We start from the raw sequence: 26,033 nt of genomic DNA, 5'->3' as shown, positions 1-26,033 counted from the left end.
ATCATCTTATCATCTGAACAAGAGATCCATGAAATTCATGTGTGGACTACCAGTACTTTCTTATAGGCCTCAATTCTTTCTTTTTGAAATTTAGTTCCAAAGTATTCTGGATGGCTCTTTTCTCTCTATCTGATGTGTATCTTTATCTTTTGTGCCTCTGAAAATCATCTCAAACCATTAATCTACTAAATCACTTCTGTTAAGTTTATATCATTCAAGAAATCTTCCTCACTTAAGTGGATCCATTCAGAACTCTACATCTCTCTCTCTTGTCTATCAATTATCTCCATTTCATATCCCTACAGAATTTGTCCCTTATGAAAATTAGCCTTCTTTAAAAATATAACTGTAATGGAAGAAAGTGTTTCAGTCTTAAACTATTAACACTGAATTTGGTCAAACTGAGGTAACAACTTTTTGACTACTGCCTGGTTCAAAAACACATGTGTCAATAAAATCACTCTTACAATCTCTACTAAAAAGGATAAACATAAGAATGCAACCACTCTTTTCCCATTTGGTATAAAACAAGGACTCATCAAGGTAGTACTTTATTAATGGAGACCTCAAATTACATGGTTTTCAACTTGCTACTTTCAGCAACATATTTATCACAGTGGGAATGGATCCCAGAAAAAAAAAATTACCAAGTAAGAAATCTACTTCTCTCTGCCATTCCAGGTTACATAGAGATAAAATTATTGTATTTAGAAACAGCAAACACTCAGTAACCTTTGAAAGTAAGAACTAAAACAGTGATTCAATATTAATCCCCCACAATTACAAAAAACTACTTCCAAGAACTCTTAATGGCAACATTAAGCTAAAAGACAAGCAAAAATATACCTTGCACACTTCTAGTTACAGATTTTTGCTCACATCTAATCCCTCTCCTAGAATGTATCTCATCTCTAACCAAATTCTACATTCTTGAAGAACTAGTTAACTAGTTAAAATCTCACAGCTTTGAATAATTTCTTGATCATATTAATTATCTTTTAAATTTCTTTCCAAATCACTATACCATTCATTTGGCTCAACATAAATTGTCTTGTGTTTATTTACCTTTGTAAATGTGAATGTCTTGTAAACCAATTAGGCTATGAGGTCCTGGAGGGCACAGGCCAGTCCTGTACTGTTTTGTACCCTCTATGTTCCATAAAAGAATATGCATTTGAAATATTATCAATCAAATATTATTCTTGTCATACACATGCAACTAAAACATCTCTTAATCAATCTGGAGGAAAACCAGTCCTGTTACGTTCTTTAGAAAACTGAAATCATAACAAGGGGGAAAGACTATTTGACTGTAATTAAAAATAAAATAAATCATTTGCAAACAAGGCAACACTATGATTTAACATCCTAAGTAAGCTCCACTAAATAAGTGTTTTAGGTCCCATCTTTCTTACCTTTCATAGGAGAGCCCTGAGGTGTGGCTGGGACATGGACTCCCATCCCCGGGCCACGGCGATAAGGAAAATTTTCAGGACTATATTTTTCACATAATACTTGCATGAAACTTCTTCCACTAGGTTGATCCATCTTTCTTTCTTAAAATGCTACAAGAAACCAAGAAATCATCAAATTATGTAATTATGTATTTACTCACATAAGAAGTATTTACTGAAAACCAAATACGTATAAAGTACTAGACTAGGCATTGCAAGACATATGATACTTAGTTACTGACCCCAGAAACGTATACTGTGGTGACAGCTTACAATTTAGGGAAGCTACATGTACAGACAAATGACAGCAATAACAGTCGAGCATATATCTGCAATACAGATGAAAACTATTACAAGATTTAGAAGAGGAGTTGATCACTTCCAACCAAGGGCAATGAGAAGGCTTTTGGCTGGTACATAGGATTCATGTGGATAAGTAATCGAAGAAAGGTCTGAAAAAGAAGGTGCAGATTGAACATCAGGCTAAATAGTTTGGATGAATCCTTTAATATCTGTCCCTAAAATCCATTATCTTCTTCCATAGTAAAAGAACCTTTAACTGGATAACTGGACAACTGTATTTGGGAATGAGTGCTGGCTAAGTTCTAGCTCATGAGCTAGAAACCAAGTATTCTGTGGCAGCTTCTAGGAGTCACCCTTAAAAGATGACCAGAGTGTGCCACTTGCCCTCCTTTGTTTCTTCCTCCATCTGTTGCCTAGAAAACTGATGCCACCAGACAATGAACCCAAGGAATATACACTAAGAAAAGTGGGACGAATTGCTGAAAGGGCTCTGCATCCCTGAGAACTTCATGTAACTGAGCTGCCATACTGGTACATATCTCTGGAAATTTCAATGACAGATAAATAACCTATCTTGCTTAAACCATTGTTCTTCTCAATTTTTTAGTTACCTATAACTGGACCTAATCCTAAATAATACAAAATGTCATCTCTTTTGGTTCTGAGTTTGGGTAGAGTCCTTTCTGTTTAGCATCAGCTAAGGGTCCAAACATTGAATGATTCCAGCATCTGAGAAGATGAGTACTGAGAAGGACTCATGCATACATTAAAACAGGTAATATTAAACAACATGCTAACTTCTAACAACCTGATAACTCATTACTTAAGGGGCTGGCCTATGATGAATATTAATCAAAATATAGGCAGCTAAAATTGACCTCTGTAATTTCAACTATTAGGTATCAGGCTTTTTTACTAAAATAATCAGTAGGGAGAAGGATATACAGGCTCTAGAGTACTCAGAGAAGAAGGGATATCATAAGAAAAGGAACTGTAGTCAAAATGCATTATGGTATATATGAGTAAGCACAAAATATCTGACGTTGCCAAAGCAGCCTGGCAATGGTAGACACTGTCAGGAGCATCTAACTAGGAGCCTCAGAGGAGATCTTGTATACCACATTAGGAGGTTTAATGTTATCCTACAGGAAACGGAAAAAACTGAAAGGTTTTAAGGAAGGGAATACAACAACGAAGTTTTAGGGAAAACTCATCCTGAGAATCGTGGAGCTGATGAATATGAGGGAAACAAGACTGAAGGCTGGGAGAAGAGTTAGGAAGATACTGCAAAAATACAGCAGAGAGATCGTGAGAGCTTGAAGTGATTCAGTGGTAGAATAAATAGAAAGCAGAGGCAGATTCACGATGATGTTAAAAAGCAAGCTATTCAGAAATTACAGGGGCTGAGGGAGAAGGTAAAGTCAAAAATGACTCCCAGGGTTTCTAGTTCAGGTGACCAGATGACTGGTGATACCATTAACTAACAAGAAAGCAGGAACAGAGCCAGTTTTACAGAAGAAAATGATGAATTCCACTTTATACGTGTTCAATTTGAAGTGCCTGTGGAACATCCAGGGAAACAATCTGGAGTTGAATGAGAAAAATGAGCTAAAGATGAAGATTTGGACACCATTACGATATATAAAATTTTATGAATAAGGACAGTAAGACAATAGTCACTGATATTTAAGGGACAGGCAGAGGAAACAAGAGTCATGAAGAAAAAGAAAGAAAACAGCCAGACAGTAGAGTGTTTAGCCAATATTTTGAGAAGTTTTGCTGGGAGTGGAGAAGGAAGATGGGATGATAAGAGAGTAGGGAATCCGGGCAACTGTCAAGATTTTATATCTTAAAATAGGAAAGACCCAAACATGGTTATAGATTGCAAGGAAGAAGCCAGTAGCCCTGAAGAGGCTGAAAAATCACCACCCGTACTTTTTCCTAGAAGAAACTAGCAGGAACAAGCACTGAAAAGCTTCTCAGAAGGCTGTTTGCTATTAGCCAGATAATGCTTCAAATTGCTTCCCATTAGTGGTGACATATTCACTTCATTATAGTTACTGGTTTACTTTTGCTTATATTGTTTAATTATAATGAACGTTAGGTATTTTTCTTATGTGGTTATCCCATCTCTACCATTACATTTTAAAGGGTAGTGGAACTGTGTAATCCTATTTCTTTCAGTATCAATTCATAGCATCAGGCATAGTTTATTATACATGGTAACGGTTTGATAAATGTTGCCGAGTATTAAAATCGCTAGCCTCTCAGGTGCTGAGAAGAAAGGGCAGAGAATTCAGGATGAAGGGCAGGTTTACGCCCCACCCAGTTCTGACTACATAATAGTTTTGTGCCATCAGGCAAGTCACTGTTATCTCAAGTGTCTTCAACTATAAAATAAGGTATTAACATCTCTACTACCTGGATTACAGGGTTGCTGCAGAGCCCTAAAATATACAAATGCACTAGTTGGATTAAAGGGCCGTTGTAAAGTTCTAAAATATATAAATGTTAATTCTAAGAGGAAGTTGTAGTACAATAGAAAGCACATGGACATATGAAATTTAAGCTCTTTCCCTAGCTGGGTAAACCACAGGCTAATTATCTAATCTCTCCCTACTTTAATTTTCTCACTTATGTATGGTCTAAACCTTCCTCTCAGGTTTGTAATAAGAATTTGAAAAAAGTATGAATATAAAAGTGGTTGTTAAACTTGGCTCATTTCCTGGATTACTACCAGGACCATGATCTACTGGACTTTGTGGAATCAATTTACAAATGCCTAGAACACAGGAGATGCTCACTGAGCACATGCCCATCCACTGAACAAAAATTTTCATGATAAATGGCGTCAATATCATAATGAGTAAAGTGACCTTAAAATAGAGGGCTGCCCTTTGCTCAAGATTCCCATTTGTAAGCTAAAAGATAGAGTTTGTTTTAGTACAAGACACTTTGTTCTTTCTATCCACACAGTGTTAAGTGTCTATATAGTGGCTGCCCTCTATTCCAACACTGAATGTGTCAAAATTGAACTGTGTTGTGTTCAGCTAGGGCTTTGGGAACTTCAGGTTGATAAGTTCTTTTTCAATGTAAACTCCTCACCACCAACAGCAGACAACATAGAGCAGGTGCTATGCCACTAGCAACAGGCACTATAGCTATTACCAAAAAAACCTGTCTCAAGCAGAATGCCAACAGAATTTTTAGAAATTTTTAACAAAAAAGCCAAGGAAGTTACATTGTTCTTTCATACAATCAGCAGTTCAAAAGAATAAAAAGTGTGTGGAGAGGGTGAACTGTCACTGTCAAAATAATGTCACTGAGTTTAAGCAGCACCTTTTGTCCGGAGCCTTCAGAACCACTTAAACTCAAACTTACACAATTCAAGGGCAATAATCTTATATACAATTTAAATACAGAGAAACGAAGGGATGGTAGGAAAGACGTATTCAAGTTAAAATGCTAGTAAGCAAGCAAACATGGGAACTTAAAAGCTTTTCCTCATGGTCCCATGCTGTAAGAACTCTTCCAAATACGATTTTTTTAAGACTTCTTTTTTTTTTTTTTTTTTTTGACTGAAAAGCAACACCAAGTACCTTCATTGGTCATTTAACAGGATACACTATTGGATTAGCTTTCCAGGAATGCAGATGGGCACACATTAATACATAGGTTTTGAATTAGAACATCAAGATTGTGAAATGGATTGGTAATGTAACTCTACTCAAAATCTGTTGGGGCAGTCTGAGGAGGAACAGTAGGTGGGAAAAAAGGCTGAAAACCTAACAGATTGAAAAATGAGGAAATACAGGATGGAAAAAGATCTTTCACTAGAGCCTTTACAAGGTTTTTGGGGGGTGGGAGGGTAATCTATGACATTTTGGAAATAACGGGTGTCAAAATTACATCAGACTACCTCTATAGTTAGCAGAGTTCTAATGCATTTGTAAAACTGTTCTGAATTGGTGCTGAAAGCCAGAGAGCCAGGGATCTTTGGTGATATTGCTTGCTTCCATTACTAAGTTGTGAAGTGGGCCTGTGAAAATTTCAATTCGTTTGTGCCTCAAGATCCTGACTATAATATACTCTTGTAAAGTGCTTGGAAAAAGTCAGAATAATGTATGAGTTGGAGGATAAGGTGCTGAGTACACTTTTGCCAATTACATTAAAATCAGAACAGAACATCCAGTCACCTTAGTACCCTTAACCACTACTGAGGTTAAGTAGGCAAACAATTTGTACTTTATGTTCCCAATAAACGGGTTAGGTCAAAATTAGTAAGAAGCTCAACACAACTGAAAACAGAAAGTGGGCCATGTCTGACCACTAACACTGGGAAACATATAAGATAGATCCTTTTGTATAATAAGTATGCAAGGTCAATACTTATTTCACAAAGAAACAGCGTAGAGTAGTATACTTCATAAAGTATGAACACTGCCAGCCTCACTAGCTAATTCCAAAAGACATAAAACGTACCCCACAGAGTGCCAAAACATACATTTTAAATCTTATAAAAATAGATTTATCTGCTTGTATATGCATAGACTATCTCCGGAAGGATAAAATAGAAATGAATAAAAGTAGTATCAACAGTTGACTCCAGAGAGAAGAAATGAGGAATACAAGTGGAAAGATTTGCTTTCCAATGTTTACCCTTTTGAACAACTTGAATTCACCATGTGCATACATCATCTTTTTGAAATGTAAAATGTTTTTAAGTAACATATGTGGAAATGACCTAATAGTTTGTCAAAGGGTTTTTTAATGTCTTCATTATTATAATATTTCTATTTTTAAAATTCCAAATTGGAATTTGTGTATGTAGAATATAAAATATTAATTTTGAAGAAACTGGGGAGTGAGGAAGAAAAGAGAAATAAAATAGCTAGCTAAACAGAAATAGATAATTTTGTAAAACAACATCAGCACAGAAAAAGCAAGCAGAAACAAAGCATATCCAAGCCTGAGAACCAAACCGCAGTGAAACTAAGAGGAGGGAATGAGATGAAGGTGAGCAGGCTGCCAAGGCCACAGCAGCGTTCTGCCCTTCTTTACCATGGCTTTCACAGGGGCAAAGCGAAAGCTCCACTATGGGGTGTACCAAAGGGCTGGAAGAATACCCTCAGCTTGCACAGTTCCATTTCCTTTGCCAGCCAAGTTAAATGTGTTAATACAAGTTACCCAAATCTTTCATCCAAATTACCCAAATTTGACCCAAATTCTGCTGATTCTGGAGCCATAAGCTAAGAAGGTGTGATGCCTTAAGATGGCTGGGAGATTCAGGCCTCTCTGTCACCTCTGACTGTAGAGATTAAAAAAGGAAAGAGAGGTGCTTCCTGAAGCAGGAAGCCATTTCTGCAGGTTTCAAGTTACTACAATAGTAGATAGTTGGGAACTGATTTGTGCTTTTGAAAAAGAAATCACAATAATTCAAATGTGCATTAATTTAGGATGGGGCTAAATCTTCAAGAAGTTTTCATAGCTTTCACAAAAATGGAGAAAAGGAAAATACTCTCAAGTAGTTTAAAATTACCTTCAGTTATTTGACAAGGACCCATTTGTACAACGAATCAATCCTATCTATTCATCAGAGAAGGGCAGAAAAAACTACACTCTAAAAGCTACTGCCAATATTTTGCTACCACTATTTGAAAACAAAACTTCAGGTCAACAATTTGTCAAAGGCTCCACAATTTCACCTTTAGGTTCCTTGGGTCAGATGACATTTCATTCTAGTGATTTGCTATCCACTTGGGTAATTGTTTTCTTCACAAAGACAACCTGAGAATGAGAATTTCCTTACCAATTGTTTAGTAAACATGCAGACAACAAATACATTGTTTTCTCTGTCATCTCGTTTCATTTTCATATCTTAACAAATTCTCCCAATTAGGTTTATTTCCCCCATTCATTTATTTTTAAAATATGTGCCTTCATAGAGCTTAGTTTCATTTAGTTCAGTTCAACAAGCGTGTACCAGATGCTAAATCTACGCCAAACACTATGCTAAGCACTAAAGAAAGTGAGAAGGAATAAAATCCAAACTCTGCCCTCAGGGCATCCACACTCTAGAAGGAAATACATGAGATAACACATACCTAAAATAAGCCAGACAAGAAATAGTGAATTCAACATAAGATGTGATTAACTTTCAGAAGTGTGATCAAGTAAGTAGGTGAATCCTGAGCTATTTTGAAAGATAAAGATTAGCTGACAGGGTGGGGAATGGCATTCCAGGTACAGGAAACAACAGCACATGAACAAACACAAGAGACCAGAAACAAGGGTTATCAGCTGTACTGCTAAAAACATAAAATACGTGTGCTGACGAGGGGGAAAGCAGGAGATTCAACTGTGGAGGTGACAGCGGTCAGTAAGGTCATGACTTTCTTGGTCTAGACTTTATCCTGCAAAGATAAAACTAAGAAAAATTCTGAGAGATTACAGTGACTAGAGTGCAAGGATGAGGATTATTGATCTTTATGCAGAATAGAGAGAGGTCAAAAATGAGAATTTAAAAATCAGTAAAGGACTGGGCAACTAAGAGTTTGTTTACCTTAGGAGAAGCACTTCCAGTACAGTTAAGGGAACAGAATCCATAGAATAGGGAGTTAAGTAAATAAGCCGAGAAAAGAGTAGCAATCATACCTTTGAGAGGCTTAAATGAAAGTGGATGAGGTGGGACAGTTGGTGGAAAAAAAACAAGGGTTAAGAAAGAGTTGTTCTTTTTTTCTGAAAAAAGACAAAAGAGAAATGTATTGCCTGAATTTGCAGGGGGTCGGGGGAGGTCAGCAAAAACTACGAAAACAAAGCCATAGGAGGAAAATCTCCCAGCTATCTTCAAAGAACCTCTCAGGATTGCTACCTTTCTCAAGTTTTGCAAGTTTTGTTTTTGTTTTTTTTTTAAGCCCATTAAATTTTCACTTTGTGAACTCTTCTTCTAACCTCATCTCCAAAAAGCTTTCTTCTTTTGAACAATTATCCACTGTATCCAAACTTTGCCAGATTCTTATACATTTTAAGTAGCTGGAATTTTTGTTTTGTTTTCTAAAGCAGTCTTTCTGATCTGCAGCCTAAGAGTATCCCCAAAAAGACTGATTTATTCAGGAAAAGCATATGTATATGTTACATATTTTTCCCTCCAGGAAAGATGAAATAAATCAACGAATAAAGGTCTACTAACGAGCTTTATTCTAAATATTTGCTTTTAAAAAATATAATGTTCAGCCAGGAGCAGTGGCTCATGCCTGTAATCCCAGAACTTTGGGAGGCTGAGGCAGGTGGATCACCTGGGATCAGGAGTTCGAGACCAGCCTGGTCAACATGGCGAAATGGTTTCTGTCTCTACTAAAAATACAAAAATTAGCCGGGTATGGTGGCACGTGCCTGTAGTCCCAGCTACTTGGGAGGCTGAGGCAGGAGAATCGCTTGAACCCGGGAGGCAGAGGTTGCAATGAGTCGAGATTGTGCCACTGCACTCCAGCCTGGGTGACAGAGCAAGACTCCGTCTAAAAAAAAAAAAAATTCATTCTGAATTTTTTACAATTTCCAATTGAAAATAAATAAACAACAACAACAAAACCAGTAACCCCACCATGTAGTTTCCCTTTTTATTAGCTAAGCTAATAATGTAAATAAGTATTATCAAAAGCTTTTCATATCTGAAGCACAGAGCCACATCCACACCAGGAGACTTTGGTTTAGATTTCACAAGCACATGAAGCCTGAGGATGCACCTCATGGTGTGTATCCTTCCAGATCATTTTTTCCATGCTATGTAAATATATATTTTTTACACAAAGATTAGATACATAGTTTTATAACCTGCCTTTTTGCTAAATAGTCCATGAAAAATTTTCCATGTCAAGAAGTGCATATCTACCTAATCATTTTTAAGGTTTATAAAGTATTCCATTAGTAAGTTTTTGGAGCTAAAGTCATGAATGACAGCTATCTCTCCCATATAAACACTTCTGGGACATTGACCAAGTCAGCGTAATTAGGCTGGATGGTCTCATTCTGTATGGCACTTCCAATTTCATTTATCCTGAAGTATCTATACCTGTGATTCTATCTCAGTTATTACCCTTGAGCATTATGTAATATAGCTAAGTGGATGCTCTCTTTGGATGAAAAGGAAAATAAACTAGTTCTAATAAACTTTTAGCACTATTCTGTAGAATTATAGTTAGCCAATTCACTAACTTAACTCTTAGCATTCTAAAAGCAAAATAAGTGTAGCTGATAAATCCCTTATCACAACACACCATGCCACCACGATTTCACACCCTACTAAGAACCACCCTATGTCTCAAAGTCTCCTGCTCAACTGTATACTACACTATACGCAAGTGTAGTAATGTGGCACATCAACCTTTCTTGGTAGGAGGTTTTTTAAAAATCCAACACTGCCAGATGAAATGTGAATTTGGACTCCTGATCATTCCTTTAATTATGCTATCAATCAGCCATTACCACCCTCTTCTTGTATCACAGTACTACGCTTCTCCTTAAAAGCACTACAAACATTAAAATACCTATCAAAAATTCTTTGTTTCATTGTATTAGTGACAAATATATCTAAAACTGTGACTATGTTATCAGTGAGAAGTACAGCCTCAGAGCTGTCTGTATTTTCTACTAAAGAACTACGTTGCATATAAGGCACTTTAGATGTTGAACAAAGACACAAACTTTTTTCATCAATAACTGCACATTAGCAACTATGACTGACTCTCATGCTTGTAGTCCACCATACATAAACACAGCCCTTGAAATTTCTGATCCAAATACACTAGCCCCAGAATGTCATAATTTTGATGAGAAATATGAGGGGAAAAAAAATTAAGACAATACTACTATTTAGACTGAAGTACCTGTTTGTGTGATATTTCTAAACACTTCTTTCTTCATTTCCATAGCCTCTCCTCGTCCAAAAATGTTGGTTTAAACCAACTGTCTATATCCCTATTAAATTAGACATTCTGAAATATAAGACAAAAACACTTTGCATATACTTTCAGCAACAAAAACAACCAAAAAGGTTTAACATTCACTGACTTTTACTCCAAGGGCTTCCAAGGAGACTTCCACCCTGCCCATCCCTCCACCCTCACTCTGCCCCACCACACACATCCCCAACTCCTTTACAAACAAATTTACATCTACTCCTACCTTTCTATTTGGCCCAGATTCGATCTGGTAAAATTCCAAGGCTTTCAAGTTGCATTTATTCAAAGCAGGATCAGATACATTTACTCTTGAACTGATGTCCCCAAACCAAATGTCCCCACACTGAGATTAACAATCATTTTAAAGCCTAGTAGTTTTCCATAACCACTCTCTGAAACAGAAAAACTAACTTATCTCTATTTACAGGATACGAAACTGGGGGAACTTGCTTGGGTTTTTGTGGCCTTACCAGCGTGCTAAGTCATACTTTCTGTAGCTCTAATCTGTTAAGCCAATCCATCTTTACCAAAAAAGGAGTATTTCATGTCAACAGTACACAACATCACACACAAGACATGGAAACATAACTTACAAAAATGTATGAAATCCATTACAGCCAAAATTCCTCTTGTAACCACATCAAAGTAACTGAATCAAAAAACTAAGCAACAGTACTGAGTGGTCTAATTATCAAAGAGGAAAAAATTATTCCCAATTTTTCCATCCTTCCAAAAAGCAAGATCCTTTTTCTTGAATACATTAGGTTTCATCAGAAGAAAATTATATATGCATGTTTTCTTTCCGCTGTGAACACACAAGTTTAAGGTCATTACTTAGCTGTTTACAGAACAGATTACCCCCATTAACTGTGCTCTTGAGCAGCTACAGAAGACATCATGTTAAGGAAAAGCCTCATTAGGAACAGACCACTAGTTCATCACTCTACAGCCTTCCAGAGCAGTTTACAAACCACCCTGGCTAATCACCAGGGATTGCCAGAATGTTGAAACATCAATCATGCATAAAGGTTGCAAAAGTTTGCAGGTCATTAAAAAAAAAAAAAGTCCACGTTTGTTTTTGTTTTTTTTTTCACTAGCCCCTCCTACATTTAGTGCTACGGCAATACTGCCCAATGGTAGTAAGTACTGGTTCTAAAACTAAACGCCCTGGGTATGTATATCCTGACTGATTCCACTACTCTGTGTGACTGTGGGCAAGTTACTTAAGTTCCCTAAGTCTACCCCTCTTCACTCACAGGAAGGGGTAGTAGCCCGTAACTCCTAGCTCATAGGGTTACTGAAGAACGAATGGAGATAATATTGGTAAAGGGTGGTTAGCACAGTGCCTGGCACATAGAAAGCACTTAATAAATATTAGTTTACTATTACTTCTCCTGCTTCCCCTATTACTACTACCATCATCACTTAGTGAACATGGCAGCGTGAACGGAATGTAGAGCTGGAGGACTAACTTGCAATTTTTGTTAAATAACCTAATTTTTAGGTCCAAGGACTATGCTAAATTAATGCCAATTAATGATTTGGCACAGTAAAAACGTCTGACATTTATGCTATTCCTCCTTAATTGGAAGAGCTTGCCCTTACCTCTCCACCTATCTGAATTTTATGCATCCTTCAACACACTACTCAATATATACTTTAGAGATGAAGCGTTTTCAGATACCTCTCCCTATAGTGATGTTTCCTTTGAGCTAAGCTCATGTTAATCCAGCCTGAAATACTCAGTGGGCGATTAATCACATACTGGCATGTCATCTTTTCATTTTAAATAATATACCCTTATTTTTCATGTGTTGCAATGTAACTTTCATGTGTTTGTCTTGCGACTTCAAACTGTATAGCTCTTGAGAGTAATAACCATATCCTAATGCTTGTTTGTATCTACCATATACTGGAAACTTGCATATAATTGACACCCCATAAATGTGCTAATCAGTAGGTTTTCTAATCACTTCTGATTGTGCATACCAAATATATTTTCTGTAATATGAAAAGCAGATTTATTAATAAACTCTGAAATCAAAGTACTTTAGAAACAAAAATTCTTCATAGCTACAGCTAGAATACATAATTGTATCTACTCCACAGAGATTCCAAAAGAGGTGCCATCATGTCACAGTCAGAAATATTTGCCACTACAAGTTATACAGCAAAAAACACAACCACAAAAGATTTCATACTGAATATGATTTTTGTACTCCTACTGTACCTTACAACACATATGCAAGAGTTAATAATTTATAACATACTTCAGAACAATAGGTGCTGCTCAGTAACTCAGTATTAATATATGTGCACTGCTGGTAGGAATGCAAATGGTACAACTGGTGTGGAAAATATGATTCTTCCTCAAAAACTTAAGCACAGAATTACTATATGACCCAGCAATTCCCCTTCTGGGTATCTACCCAAGAATCGAAAGCAGGAGTCAAAACTTATTTGTACACCAATGTTCACAGTAGTATTATTTACAATAGTCAAAAGGCAGATAAATGGATAAACAGAATGTGACAGATACATACAATAGAATACTATCAGCCTTAAAAAAAAATTTGACACATGCTACAACATATATGAACCTTGAAGACATGATGCTAAATGAAATAAGCTAGACACAAAAGAACAAATCGTGTATGATTCCACTTACATGGGGTAACTAGAGTGGTAAGTTCATTGACACTGTAGAATGGTGATTGTCAGGAGCCAGAGGGCACGGGGAGTGGAGAGTTATTAATTAATAGGTACAAAGCTTCAGTTTGGAAAAAGAAGAAATTCTGAAGCTGATTGATGGTGATGGTTGCATAACAATGTGAATGTACTTAATGCCACTAAACTATACAACGGTTAAAACGCTAAATTTTATGTTATGTACATTTTACTACAAAATAAACATTTTTGAAAAATACAGGAATATAGTGTATGCTATATAAAAAAGATGAATATAGGTGAGGTCTACCATTTCTGATTCCTACTCTCAGCACTTATCAAATTAATGCAAATAATTCACTTGAGGATCTTAAATCATGAGGGATAAAACAGGCAAGTCTCAATAAATACATTTAGTGGGAGATCTAATTTACGATGTAGACAATCTTCATTTATCTTTTTCTTGGAATCCTTTATCAATGTTCATGAGGAAAATCGTCACTAATGAGGGACTAATAGAGCCAATATTTAAATTTCAACCTCCAAAGGGCATTTGCCTTTACAAAACTTATGCCTTGTTATTAATAATGCCTATGAGAAAATATGATCCTCACAATTCTCATATAATAAAAGTTTTAATAGTTTAGACTTGTTTTCAACATTTTAAGAGTTGCAATTCTTTCCTAAAATTATTTCCTTCAATTTACCTATGAATAACATGATTATAAATATAACAAAGGTATTCCCAAAAAAAAGTCTTTTTATTGACATAATGGCATCTATCAGAAGACTTAGTATTAGAAAGATTCATAGCATTATTCTCTTAAAATAAAATGCTATAAAGATATATGTAAATATGACAGAGAGGGGAAAGTGCTAATGCTGTTTCCTAAAAAACTACCTCTCTCCCAGTATTTCATAGGTTGAGTCTCATTCTTCACAAATTCCTTATCTACAAATTTCCCTACTTGCCAAAAGGTACTTGTTACAACAAAATCAATACTTGCAGCATTTTCGTGGTCATTTGCAGATAAGCACAAAGTGACAAAAAATTTGAGTTGTTCAACAGGTATGTTCCCTGCTGAGGTAGAACAAGGTGGCACCATGCCTTCTTGTTTCAGCTCTCATAATATAAACAAGTGTCCTTTCCATGATCTATCTAGTGCCATGCTTTTCATATTTTTGTGCTTTTTGTTGGTGACTTCACTATTTAAGTGGTCCCCAAGGGTAGTGTTGAAATGCCATCTATTGTTTCTAAAGCATGAAGCACGAGGAAGCTGCAATATGCCTTATGGAGAAAGTGCACAATTAGATCACTTTATTCAGGTATGAATTTAGGGCTGTTTGCAGTTAATTCAATGTTAACGAATCAATGATACATATTAAATGTCTTTAAACAGAAACTAATATAAAACAAAATTATCTATTTATCACTTGACAAAAATGTTATGATCAGAGGCTCGCAGGAACCTAATCCTATACTTCCCCTAGGAGTAACAACTTCCATATTCACTAATTCACTGTTCATGGCAACTTCACATAGAAGTACTGTAAATAACAAGAATCAACTGTATTCTGTTAAACAACCCTGGGGAAGAAAAATAGACCAATGAAACAGAAAACAGAGCCCAGAAACATGCCCATGTAAATATGGCAGGGAAGCAGCATAGAGATCACTAGAAAAACATTAAGCTATTCAATAATTGGTGCTAGGACAGTGAATAACAATCTGGGAAAAGATGAAATTGAATCCTTACCAAAAAATTCATCTCCACATAAAATATGAAAGCAAACTTTATCTCCTTGAGAAAAAAATAAGTTATTTCTTCTAATAGGAAAAGAACTTTATGATCTTGATTTAGGGAAATATTTCATAAAGAAAACATTTTTAAAATCCATAAAAATAAAGTTGAGCAGTCAAATGAAAACTTGGCCAGTCATGGTGGTTTACATCTGTAATTCCAGGACTTTCGGAGGCCAAGGCAGGAGGATCGCTTGAGCCCAGGAGTTCAGGACCAGCCTGGGCAACATAGCAAGACCCCATCTCCACAAAAAAATCAGTCGGGCATGGTGGCATGTGCCTGTAGTCCCAGATACTTGGGAGGTTGAGGTGGGAGGATCACTTGGGTCCAGGAGGTGAAGGTTGCAGTGAGCAGAGATCATACCACTGCACTCGAGCCTGGCAACAGAGCAAGACCCTGTCTCAAAAAAAAAAAAAAAAAAAAAAACAAAGAAAGAAAAAAGAAACACTTCTGATCATCAAAAGACATTAAAAACATGAAAAGACAAGCCAAAAACTGGAAAAAAGATACTTGCAACACGTGTAACTAATACAGAGAACTCTTAAAAACAGTAAGAAGGAGGAAGACAACCTAATAGGAAAATGGACAAAAGACATAAACAAGTACTTAATAAAAGATAAAATTAAAAATGTTTAACATATGTAAAAGATGCTCACGTTCAATAATTTTCAGAGACAAAAATTAAAATCTCAATGAGATACCATTTTATGCAAATCAGCAAAACTTAAAAACTCTGACAATACCAAGTGTTGGAGAAAATGCAGAAGAATAGAAACTGGCAATGTAGCCAGTGAGAGTATCAACTGGTACAAACACCTTGGAAAATAATTTATTACTGTCTAGTAAAGTTGAAGACACACATACTCTATGATCTAGCAATTCCACTTCTCAGTATAAACTCTACAGGAACTTGTAGTGTGCACCAGGAAATAAGTAAAAGAACGTCCATAACAACAGCATTGCTTAAAACTGCAAAAATCCTGGGAGGATTGCGGTGGGGGGCAATGCAGTGTGGAGAAGCCCTTATATCTAAGAACAGGCAATTGGGTAAATTACAATATATTCATAAAATAAAATGTTACACAGCAATGGAAATTAACAATTGGTAGTTCATTATGCCTACTTCCTCATCAACATGAATGGCTTTTGAAAAACAGTGTTGATTTGTTCACACAGGGCAGAAAAATAAAACAATGCTGAATGGGTAAAAAAAAATCACAAGAATATATACAGTATAATTCCATTTATACAAAATTTTAAAACATGGAAATTAGCCATCTTATCATTTAAGGTCGCATACGTATGTGGCAAAAACTGTAAAGAAAAGGCAGAGAAAAAAACACAAAATTCAGAATAGTGGTATCCTTAGTGGATAGTATGATCAGGAAGGCAAAAACAGAACTCTGAATTCCCTCTCCAAATCTGCTCCTCTTCCACTCATTCCCATCTTGGAAGTTATATTTGACTTTTCTCTTCTTCTCATACCCCTGCGTAACTAATCAGCAAGACCTATCAATACCACATCCAAAATATCCCAATTTTGCCCAATTTTGTCCATCTCTATTACTTTATTCTTGTTCAAGCCATCATCAACTTCTCACCAGGACCTCTGCATTAGCCTCCGCCCTGGTCCCTCTTGACTCTTGTACAAATCATCCTCCACAAAGCAGCCAAGTGATCTTCTCAAAATTTAAGTCAAATCATGTCCTTTACACTCTCCAAAGGCTCCCCTTCACATGCAGAATAAAATCCAATCTCTTCATCATGGTCGCCAAGGATTCATTTAATCTGATCACTGCTTACATCTCTAACCTCATTTCCTTCCACTCCTTTCCTAGCCCACCACTCAGCCTCTGTGGCTTTCTATTTCTCAGACTTGCCAAGCTGATTTCCCCCTACGGCCTTTGCATTTGCAGGATTGCCCTTTTCCTGTCTCTTGGCAGAGCTGCTTCATCTCAGTGTTTAAGTCTCAAATTTAAACACAAATGTCACCCTCTCAAAGAGGCTGCTTCTGACCACCCCATCAAAAACAGCACTACTGCCACCATCACTCATAGTCACTTCACCCTCTGTCATTCTTTATAGCACTTATCATAATCTGTTAGTTCAGTGTTTGTTCTCCAGCAGAAGATAGGTCCCACACAAGCAGGGATTTGCCAGTCCAGTTCAGTTTTGTACAGAGCAGTGCCTGGCATATGATTAAAAAATATTCATTGGATAAATGGAAAAGTGAATTTCATTATCAATAGACACGAAGCAACACCTTCTGACAGTGAAATGAAAACGAAGCTCACCAATGGCAGAATGAGAAGAAAGAAAAATTTTGAAAATCACCGGAAACGCATTATTCCAAGAACAGTTTTAAATAACTTTTCACAACAGTACTTGTTATGGATCACATTCCTAAGAATGATTAGTGATTAATCAAAGTTTCACACAGTTTTAAGATCCTGAATTTGGGAAATGGGCTACCTGTTTAAATTTCATTTTTAGAAGAGCACTGTGATTAAAAGCATGGTCTTCAGTTAGTTCTGAGTTCACTTATGACTACTGTGTAATTTGAACAAGTTACTTACCTATCTCTATGCCTGCTTCCTCACTTGTAAAATGAAGCTATTAATAGCCATTTCACAGTTATTGTGAAGACTACATGAAATAAAGTTTTTGAAGCATCTAGTTAAGTACCTGGCATGAAGTAAATGGTCAATAAACTAGTTATTATTGTGAAAGCTGAGACGTCCAGACAAATGGAGGAGCTGATATGAGTCAAATAAACAAACATCCTCCCCTTTTGGCAGAGGTGGGAATACATGCCAGGATTAAATCGTTTTTCCCTCCAAAAAGACAAATGTACACAAAGGTAATATATAAGAAGTATGGACAAAGGACTTTGAGAACACTGAGGGAGTGACTGTCTTCACTAAGGAGGTCAGTCACATGTAAAACTGAGTTTTACAAGACAGCAGCAGAAATGTACTAGATGAAAAGAAGGGGAAAGCATCTGCACAAACACAAATGAGTGAGAAATGCAAAATAAAGTGAGAAATGTAGTGTAGTTGGTGTAGAGTATATGTGGGAAGACGGCTAGAAAATAAAGAATTGGTAGGGCCAGATGGTAAGGGGCTAAGGTCCACCATTCAAAAGTTTGCACTTTATTCTTCCATCAGTGGGGAGATGAAGGGGAAAAATCTTAACATGCTAATTTGATACCAATTATTCTAAAGAAGGCGGAAACACCTTTATGACTTTAAACACCACATAGGGCCACAATCTGTTAATGTAAAATAGAAAATATGTTAAGCCTTAGTTCTTAAAACCATATGAGCAATTTGTTTATTAACAATAACTGATCTGGAACCTCTCTTCATGATGTTTTATTATTACTGTGGTGACCACTGTTGTGCTAGGCATCATCATGACAGCAGATAAAATCTATTTTAAGTTTATTATGTGTTGTGTACTGTGTTGTTTTATATGTATTATCTCACTTAGTTATCACAACACTTTTATAAGGGGTACTATTATCCCATTTTGCAGATCAGAAAACTGAAGCAGAGAGGTTACGGGCCCAGAGCTAGTGACAGAGCCAGGACTCAAATCTAGGCTGACTTCAAGGCCCTAAAATTAAACCAGTTTGCTGAATTATGATATTGCTCCGTTCATTAACATCACTTGCTGAAAAATTATTTGAGTACCTACTGTAATTTAAAGCATCAGGCTAGGTCAGTGACTTTTAACTTTTACTGCATGGAAGAATCATCCAGACAGCTTGATAAAATGCAGATTCCTAGATTCCACCAGAGATTCTGATTCAGTAAGTCTAGGTCAGAATTCAGGGATCTGCTTTATTTTATTTATTTATTTATTTATTTTTTTAAACAGTGCCTCACTCTTCTTGCCCAGGCTGGAGTGCAATGGTGTAATCATAGCTCACTGAAGCCTCAACCTCTGAGGCTCAAGTGATCCTCTGGCCTCAGCCTCTCAAGTAGCTGGGACTACAGGCATGTACTACTATGCCTGGCTAATTTTTTAATTTTTCGTAGAGATGGGTCTCCCTGCGTTGCCCAGGTTGGCTTTGACTCCTGGATTCAAGCGATCCTCCTACCTCAGCCTCCCAAAGTGCTGGGATTACAGGTGTGAGCCACAATGCCTTGCCGGATCTGCATTTTTAACCATACGTTCAGTCAATTCTGATCTACTTGGTCTATGAACTATGCTCTGGTAGACCCTGTGCTAGATGTCCTAGTTTTTCATGGATATTTGAGCCTCCTGTTCACTACGCATTTATAATCTAAAAGGGATAAAAATAAGGTGCACAAATAATACAAAGCAATATAGCAAAGGCAGTACAGACAATATAAGCAACAAAGACTTCAAAGAAGAGGGGTCATCTGAAATGAAATGAGAGTGAGTAGGATTTCATGAAGAAAGGGAACATTTTATATGCAGACTTTCAGGGATAATTTTACACACAAAGGAAGGTACATGAGCAGAGGCCTTGGCAGGTAGAGGAACTGCATTTAGGAGTGTAATGATGATGCCAGAAAAAAAGTAGAGAAAGTCTGTAGAAGGCCCTAAATATCAAGCTAAACACCATGGGCTCTATTCAGTGCCTGTACTGGAAAGCAGCTAATGGTTTTTGAGGAGGGAAATGAAATAATCATGGCAATATCCTTTGGAAGAGTTCTCTCATGAAGCTATGCAAGCAAAAGACAATGGGAACAGTCCAGTTATTACCGTTCTAATTCCAAAGAAGTAAGTCAGAAAGGGTAGCATGAAAAAGGGAGGAATAGTAAATCTCAATAACTAATCATGTGTAGGAGAAAGGCAACAATCGCAAATAAGGATTCCTTCACCGTTTAAGCCCAAATTGTATCACTATCAGTTTCATATTACTTCTTATACAGCTAACCAGGCCCAAAATACATAAAGAGTTCACTTATTTAAAACACAGCCCAGGACTAAGTAAACTGGTCTCTAAGTAGCCAACATACATGTCACACAGTTCACACACTAAGAAAAGGAAAAAAAAGTATTATATAACAAATATAAATATCTGATTTTCAAAACCATAGTAGTTTGGAGGCAAAAATTAGAAGGAGAAAAGAGCCTGCTACAGGTGGACATGCTTAAGAGTCTGAGGATCAGAGAAGAAACAAAAACTATTAAAAAGCACACACAATCACTCAGGGTCACTTCTCCGTAACTGTTTATTGACAAGTACACATGATTCCCAGAAAAATGAAATAAATAAGAATCTTCCTTAATGTTCCAGGCACCTACCACAAAAGAAAATCTTCTTTAAACATTCATTAAAGCTAAATATTTTAAAACAAATATTTCCCTGATTAAGAGGTCATTTTTAAAGGATGGCTGATATATGCCAGCATAACCCCTCTATCAGTACCTAATAAATAATTAAAGGCAAGAAAGATTTATAACACACAAAGTTCAAAGATGATAGAACGTTTTCATAAAGCATTTGATCAAGAATGTGACCCCACTGATGAAGTTTTAACTTGGGTACTTCTGTCCTGATGACCGTGTCTTTGAATTCTATGTTACAAATAATATGAACTCATCCTCAACAAAAAGAAACGCTATTAAACTGGTCTTAAATACATACCCTGTGTACCTACTGAAATTAGACAACAACCTTTGACACTCAATGTCCTGCAGCAATAGGCTATGTAACAACTTTTCAAAGGACTTTAACATTACAACATTTAACATTACATGAAGGACTCTCACTTTGTTCACCAACAGTCATTAATGTTTATTATGAATTAATACTCTTTTTCTAAGGACCCCACCTAAAATTTTTGTAAGGGGAATTAAGATGTTAACTGATTGAAAGTTATACTTAGGTTTATGATTAAGTTTATATACCAAAGCCATAGACTGTAAGGCTTTTATATATGTCTATGGCTTTGGTATATATTTTATCGTGTATTTTTCATATATTTTTCATCATGAAGCAAAAAGTATATCATAATAATTACTGCAGTAAGAAGAATTTGGGATGTTTTTAAATAGCAGAAAAGAAAATCAGTGTATCTTCACAACACTGGAACAGTAAAATAAAATTTCTTTAACTATGTTGTGATAAAGCAACTAAGTGGAACTAGGCCTCTCATATTTCTCAGACACAGCAAAGGATAAAGAAAACTAAAACACACACGCATACACAAAATTTCATCAATCAAATGATGAGGCAACATTAAGATATTAAAGATCAAGATTATGGTATTTCAGAAAACACAGGTCAAATATGCTACGTGGTATAAACATCTAAACCGAAGCAATCAATTGCACCTAGCTGCCCTCCTCCCACTCCCCCGGCCAAAAAAAAAAAAAAAAAAATCCATCTCCTTAGAATCATCCCTGCTCTTTAGAAGCTTACAGAATGAGGACACTGATTGACACCAAATAAATGTGCTTCAGAAACAGTGTTTTTCAAACTGCAAGTTGTGACCCACAAATCATCAATTTAGTAAATGTCAGCCAGCATTTTTTTTTAATGCAAGAGGGTGGAATATAATAGAAATTAGCAGAACATATCACATATAATAAGGGTAAATACTGCTTTGTGAAAGTTTCCCTTCATACCTACGTATGTACTAGATCTGAATGTAAGACATACTTATTACTGTGGGGCATAATTTTTTTTTTAAGTTTGAAAGCTACCACCCTAGAGATCTGGGTCTAACGCTTCTCAGGACCCAAAGGGTGAATGTTTTCCTTAGTCCTCGGCACCTATTCATACTCTTTGCTCAAGATAGACTACTGGAAACTAAGAGCTCCACAGCAGCATGACATGAACAAGGGACAAGCCCCAGCTCAGCCTGTATTTGGACTTGAAAGCATTGCCAACTTCTCTCAACAGCCCTAGGCGTTGCCTACAAGCTCTTTGTAGCCTAGCAACCTTCACAGTAGAGCTCCTCCTTTCTCCACTGACTGTATACAGCTCAACACTTCCAACCAACTTTCCTCAACTACAACTTCTGGAATCACTGTGTCCCAAGAAAAGACTATTAAATCTCCTCTCTTCACCAATTCCCAGAATGTCTTCCTACTAGCGGACCTAGAACTCAACAGAGAAGCTCCACACAGATCCTTACTTCCCCCAAGATCCCACGACAAGGCACCCTCCTGTCAGTCCAACACCCTCGTTCTCAGTCTCCCAACCTCGGGGCAAATCTTTTCTTCCAAAAGCCCTTATTCAATTACCACATCCTTTTATCAGCCCCTGGTAAGAGCAGGCCTAATGTCCCAAGGGCCTAGACATGCCCATCCTTCCCCCAGCAAATCTCCCTGGGGACATGTCCTCTTTTCTGGGATTCAGTAGTTCAGAGACAAGTTTCCTATTTCCCCAGCAGTCCCAGACACGTCTCCCTCTTCTAACAGCTGGGAGGCATCTACCCATCCCCCACGCTGGGGCAAGGTGAGACGCCTAGATTCTCCCAGGAACCCGGGCAGGCTCCCCAACACGCCCTCCTCCAACCCGGGACCAGCTCCCCAGCCCAGCCCAGCCCAGCCCAGCCCAAGACCCTCCCAGCTCCGCCCTAGCCCAGGCCAGGAAGGCCCCATCCTCCCTCTAGCCCCAGGGCAGGTCTCCCATCCCCACAGCTGCTCGAGACAGGCCCCGTGTGGCTTTCACCCTTCCCCGAGTGTCCTATCCCAGCACCCTGCAGGAGCGACCCTCCGCGCCTCGGCTCCGGAGGGGAGCGCCTCGGGCCTCGAGAGCCCGGCAGAGCCAGCGGGCCCGGCTCCACTCACCCCTCAGCCCGGGAGGCGGGGGAGCTGCTGCGGCGGCTCCTCCGGCTGCGCCTCTCCTCCCCCCTCCCGGCCACCGCTGTCGCCGCCGCTCAGCCTCGGGCCTGGTCCCGGCCAGCCCCGGCCCGGCTCCGCTTCACCTAGTCCCCCACTCTGGCCGCCGGAGCCCAGTGTCCTGCATTGACCCGGAAGCAGCTTTCCCGGCCCAACAACAACACGTGACCCCGCCGCACGTGTCACGTCCGCTGCGTGAATGGGAGGGGGCGCCGGAGGAGCGGGTCCTCCCCAACCGCGCTGGGGTTGCCATGGCGACGGGGATGGCTGCACTGGCTTAGGCTTTACCACAAACACCTGATCTGCTCTTTCTCGTGACCACCCATTGAGGGGACAATCCCCAGGGGCAGAACAGGAGTACACATTGTCATATCAGAGGACAATAGGGGCTGCAGAAAAGAGCATTGGGCTGAACCTTTCCAGAGACACTTGGAATCTTGGCCTGGCTCTGTTACTGATTTGCTGTGTGACCTTGACCAAGTCTCTTCCTATCTCTGGCTTCAGTGTCCTCAACCATAAAATGAGGAAACTATACTAGATGAGCCCTCAGGGTATGGTGGCAGTCTGGCCTTTCTTCTGTGCCCCCTTCACAAGTGGCATCCCGAGCTTCCAACACCAATGTAGTAACAGCAGCTTTCATTTATTGAGCACTTTCTAGGTACAGGCACTGCGCATGTGCTGTTTTTGATTTTTACAGCCCTCCAAAGAGATGATATTTATAGAATTGAAAACAAGTTCAGAGTGCTTAAGTGATCTGTCCAAGACCACCCAGTTAGTAAATGTGACCAGGGTGAGATTTGAATACAGGTCAGGCTGGCACCAGCGTCCATGCACTTCACTTTATGCCACGCTATTGCTCCAACTCCATGCATAGTATTACTATATCTGACTGTTGAGCTGTGATTGCTTATGTACTCCTTCGTCCATTTCTTTTGCAGAAACATACATGGAATAGGCATGGTGCTGGCTCAACCCCAAGTGAATTCAGCCTTGTATGGGAATGTCCCCTGAAGTGCTAGGAGATGAAGATGTCTTTGTGCATAAAGTGTATGTGCTTCTGTGTGGTGTGTGCCAGAAAAGAGGTGGGGGATGTAATGTGCATATGCATGTCTGCATTGGTTTCTAGAAGGGGGAAACAAAATTATTTAGGAGAGACCCAATAGCAGCTTACCATCATCAGTTCCTGGAGACTTATTTTTGTCATTCTGTTTTGTTTTCTCATATCCCATAGGTAGGGTTAGAGAGGGTAGAGAGGAAAAAAAGCCAGAAGGTCATGGGTAAAGAAACTGCTCTGAGGATAAAGGGGATGATTAGCCAAGAATTGTATCTTAGGTTGCTCAGGAAGGGGCTTTACTCCCCCTTCCACAGAGAACAGAGTGCCTTTCTTGGCAATTTAAGAATTACTGGCTTTCGGAGCACTGAGATCATTAGCATTGTGTCCGGAATTGGTGGGTTCTTGGTCTCACTGACTTCAAGAATGAAGCCGTGGACCCTCCTGGTGAATGTTACAGCTCTTAAGGTGGCGCGTCTGGAGTTTCTTCCTTCTGATGTTCGGATGCGTCCGGAGTTTCTTCCTTCTGGTGGGTTAGTGGTCTCGCTGGCTCAGGAGTGAAGCTGCAGACCTTCACGGTGAGTGTTACAGCTCATAAAAGCAGTGTGGACCCAAAGAGTGAGCACTATTAAGATTTATTGAAAAGAGCAAAAGAACAAAGCTTCCACAGTGTGGAAAGGGACCCGAGCGGGTTGCCACTGCTGGCTCGGGCAGCCTGCTTTTATTCTCTTATCTGGCCCCATCCACATCCTGCTGATTGGTAGAGCCCAGTGGTCTGTTTTGTCAGGGCGCTGATTGGTGCATTTACAATCCCTGAGCTAGACCAAAAGGTTCCCCACCTCCCCACCAGATTAGCTAGATACAATGTCCACACAAAGGTTCTCCAAGTCCCCACCAGAGTAGCTAGATACAGAGTTTTGATTGGTGCATTCACAAACCCTGAGCTAGACACAGGGTGCTAATTGGTGTGTTTACAAACCTTGAGCTAGATACAGAGTGCCGATTGGTGTATTGACAATCCCTGAGCTAGATATAAAGGTTCTCCAAGGCCCCACCAGAGTAGCTAGATACAGAGTGTCCACTGGTGCATTCACAAATCCTGAGCTAGACACAGGGTGCTGATTGGTGTGTTTGCAAACCTTGAGCTAGATACAGAGTGCCGATTGGTGTATTTACAATCCCTGAGCTAGACATAAAGGTTCTACACGTCCCCACCAGACTCAAGAGCCCAGCTGGCTTCACCCAGTGGATCCCGCACCCGGGCTGCAGGTGGAGCTGCCTGCCAGTCCCGCGCCGTGCGCCGGCACTCCTCAGCCCTTGGGTGGTGGAAGGGACTGGGCGCCGTGGAGCAGGGGGCGGCGCTCATCGGGGAGGCTCGGGTCGCACGGGAGCTCATGGAGGGGGTGGGAGGCTCAGGCATGGCGGGCTGCAGGTCCCGAGCCCTGCCCCGCGGGAAGGCAGCTAAGGCCAGGTGAGAACTCGAGCGCAGCGCTGGTGGGCTGGCACTGCCGGGGGACCCAGTACACCCTCCGCAGCCGCTGGCCCGGGTGCTAAGCCCCTCATTGCCAGGGGCCGGCAGGGTCGGCCGGCTGCTCCGAGTGCGGGGCCCGCCAAGCCCACGCCCACCCAGAACTCCAGCTGGCCCGCAAGCGCCACGCGCAGCCCCAGTTCCAGCTCGCGCCTCTCCCTCCACACCTCCCTGCAAGCTGAGGGAGCCGGCTCCGGCCTTGGCCAGCCCAGAAAGGGGCTCCCACAGTGCAGCGGTGGGCTGAAGGGCTCCTCAAGTGCCGCCAAAGTGGGAGCCCAGGCAGAGGAGGCGCCGAGAGCGAGCGAGGGCTGTGAGGACTGCCAGCACGCTGTCACCTCTCAGCATGGCCACAGTCAAAAGTCGCCTCAGTGGTGAGGACCATGAGAAGAGCAGAGTAAAATGTACAAGGTGGATGCTGCATGGATACTCTGTTGACAGACT

The 26,033-nt window shown here is 39.4% G+C and overlaps 1 protein-coding gene across 5 annotated transcripts in view; it reads right to left on the bottom strand.

The window, feature by feature from the left end:
• LOC101149677 (tubulin-specific chaperone cofactor E-like protein) overlaps positions 1-23,155 on the bottom strand; it is a 166,364-nt gene extending 143,209 nt beyond the window's left edge. For 2 of the 5 annotated variants that reach the window (XM_063693610.1, XM_063693611.1), the window contains exons 1-3: positions 22,963-23,155; positions 10,640-10,747; positions 1,416-1,565 (exon numbers count right to left, since the gene is read on the bottom strand). In XM_063693610.1, coding sequence (XP_063549680.1) covers positions 1,416-1,548 — 133 coding nt within the window. In that variant the 5' untranslated portion in view covers positions 1,549-1,565; positions 10,640-10,747; positions 22,963-23,155. Of the gene's footprint in view, positions 1-1,415; positions 1,566-10,639; positions 10,748-10,937; positions 15,614-22,962 lie in introns of those variants that run through there. The other 3 variants (XM_055356139.2, XM_019035734.4, XM_019037643.4) reach the window with 3 other exon arrangements.
• Between the last annotated feature and the right edge of the window lie 2,878 nt (positions 23,156-26,033).

Source organism: Gorilla gorilla, chromosome 9 (assembly GCF_029281585.2).
Source record: "Gorilla gorilla gorilla isolate KB3781 chromosome 9, NHGRI_mGorGor1-v2.1_pri, whole genome shotgun sequence".
Lineage (NCBI taxonomy): Eukaryota > Metazoa > Chordata > Mammalia > Primates > Hominidae > Gorilla > Gorilla gorilla.
This window is presented reverse-complemented; position numbering and strand designations above follow the sequence as displayed.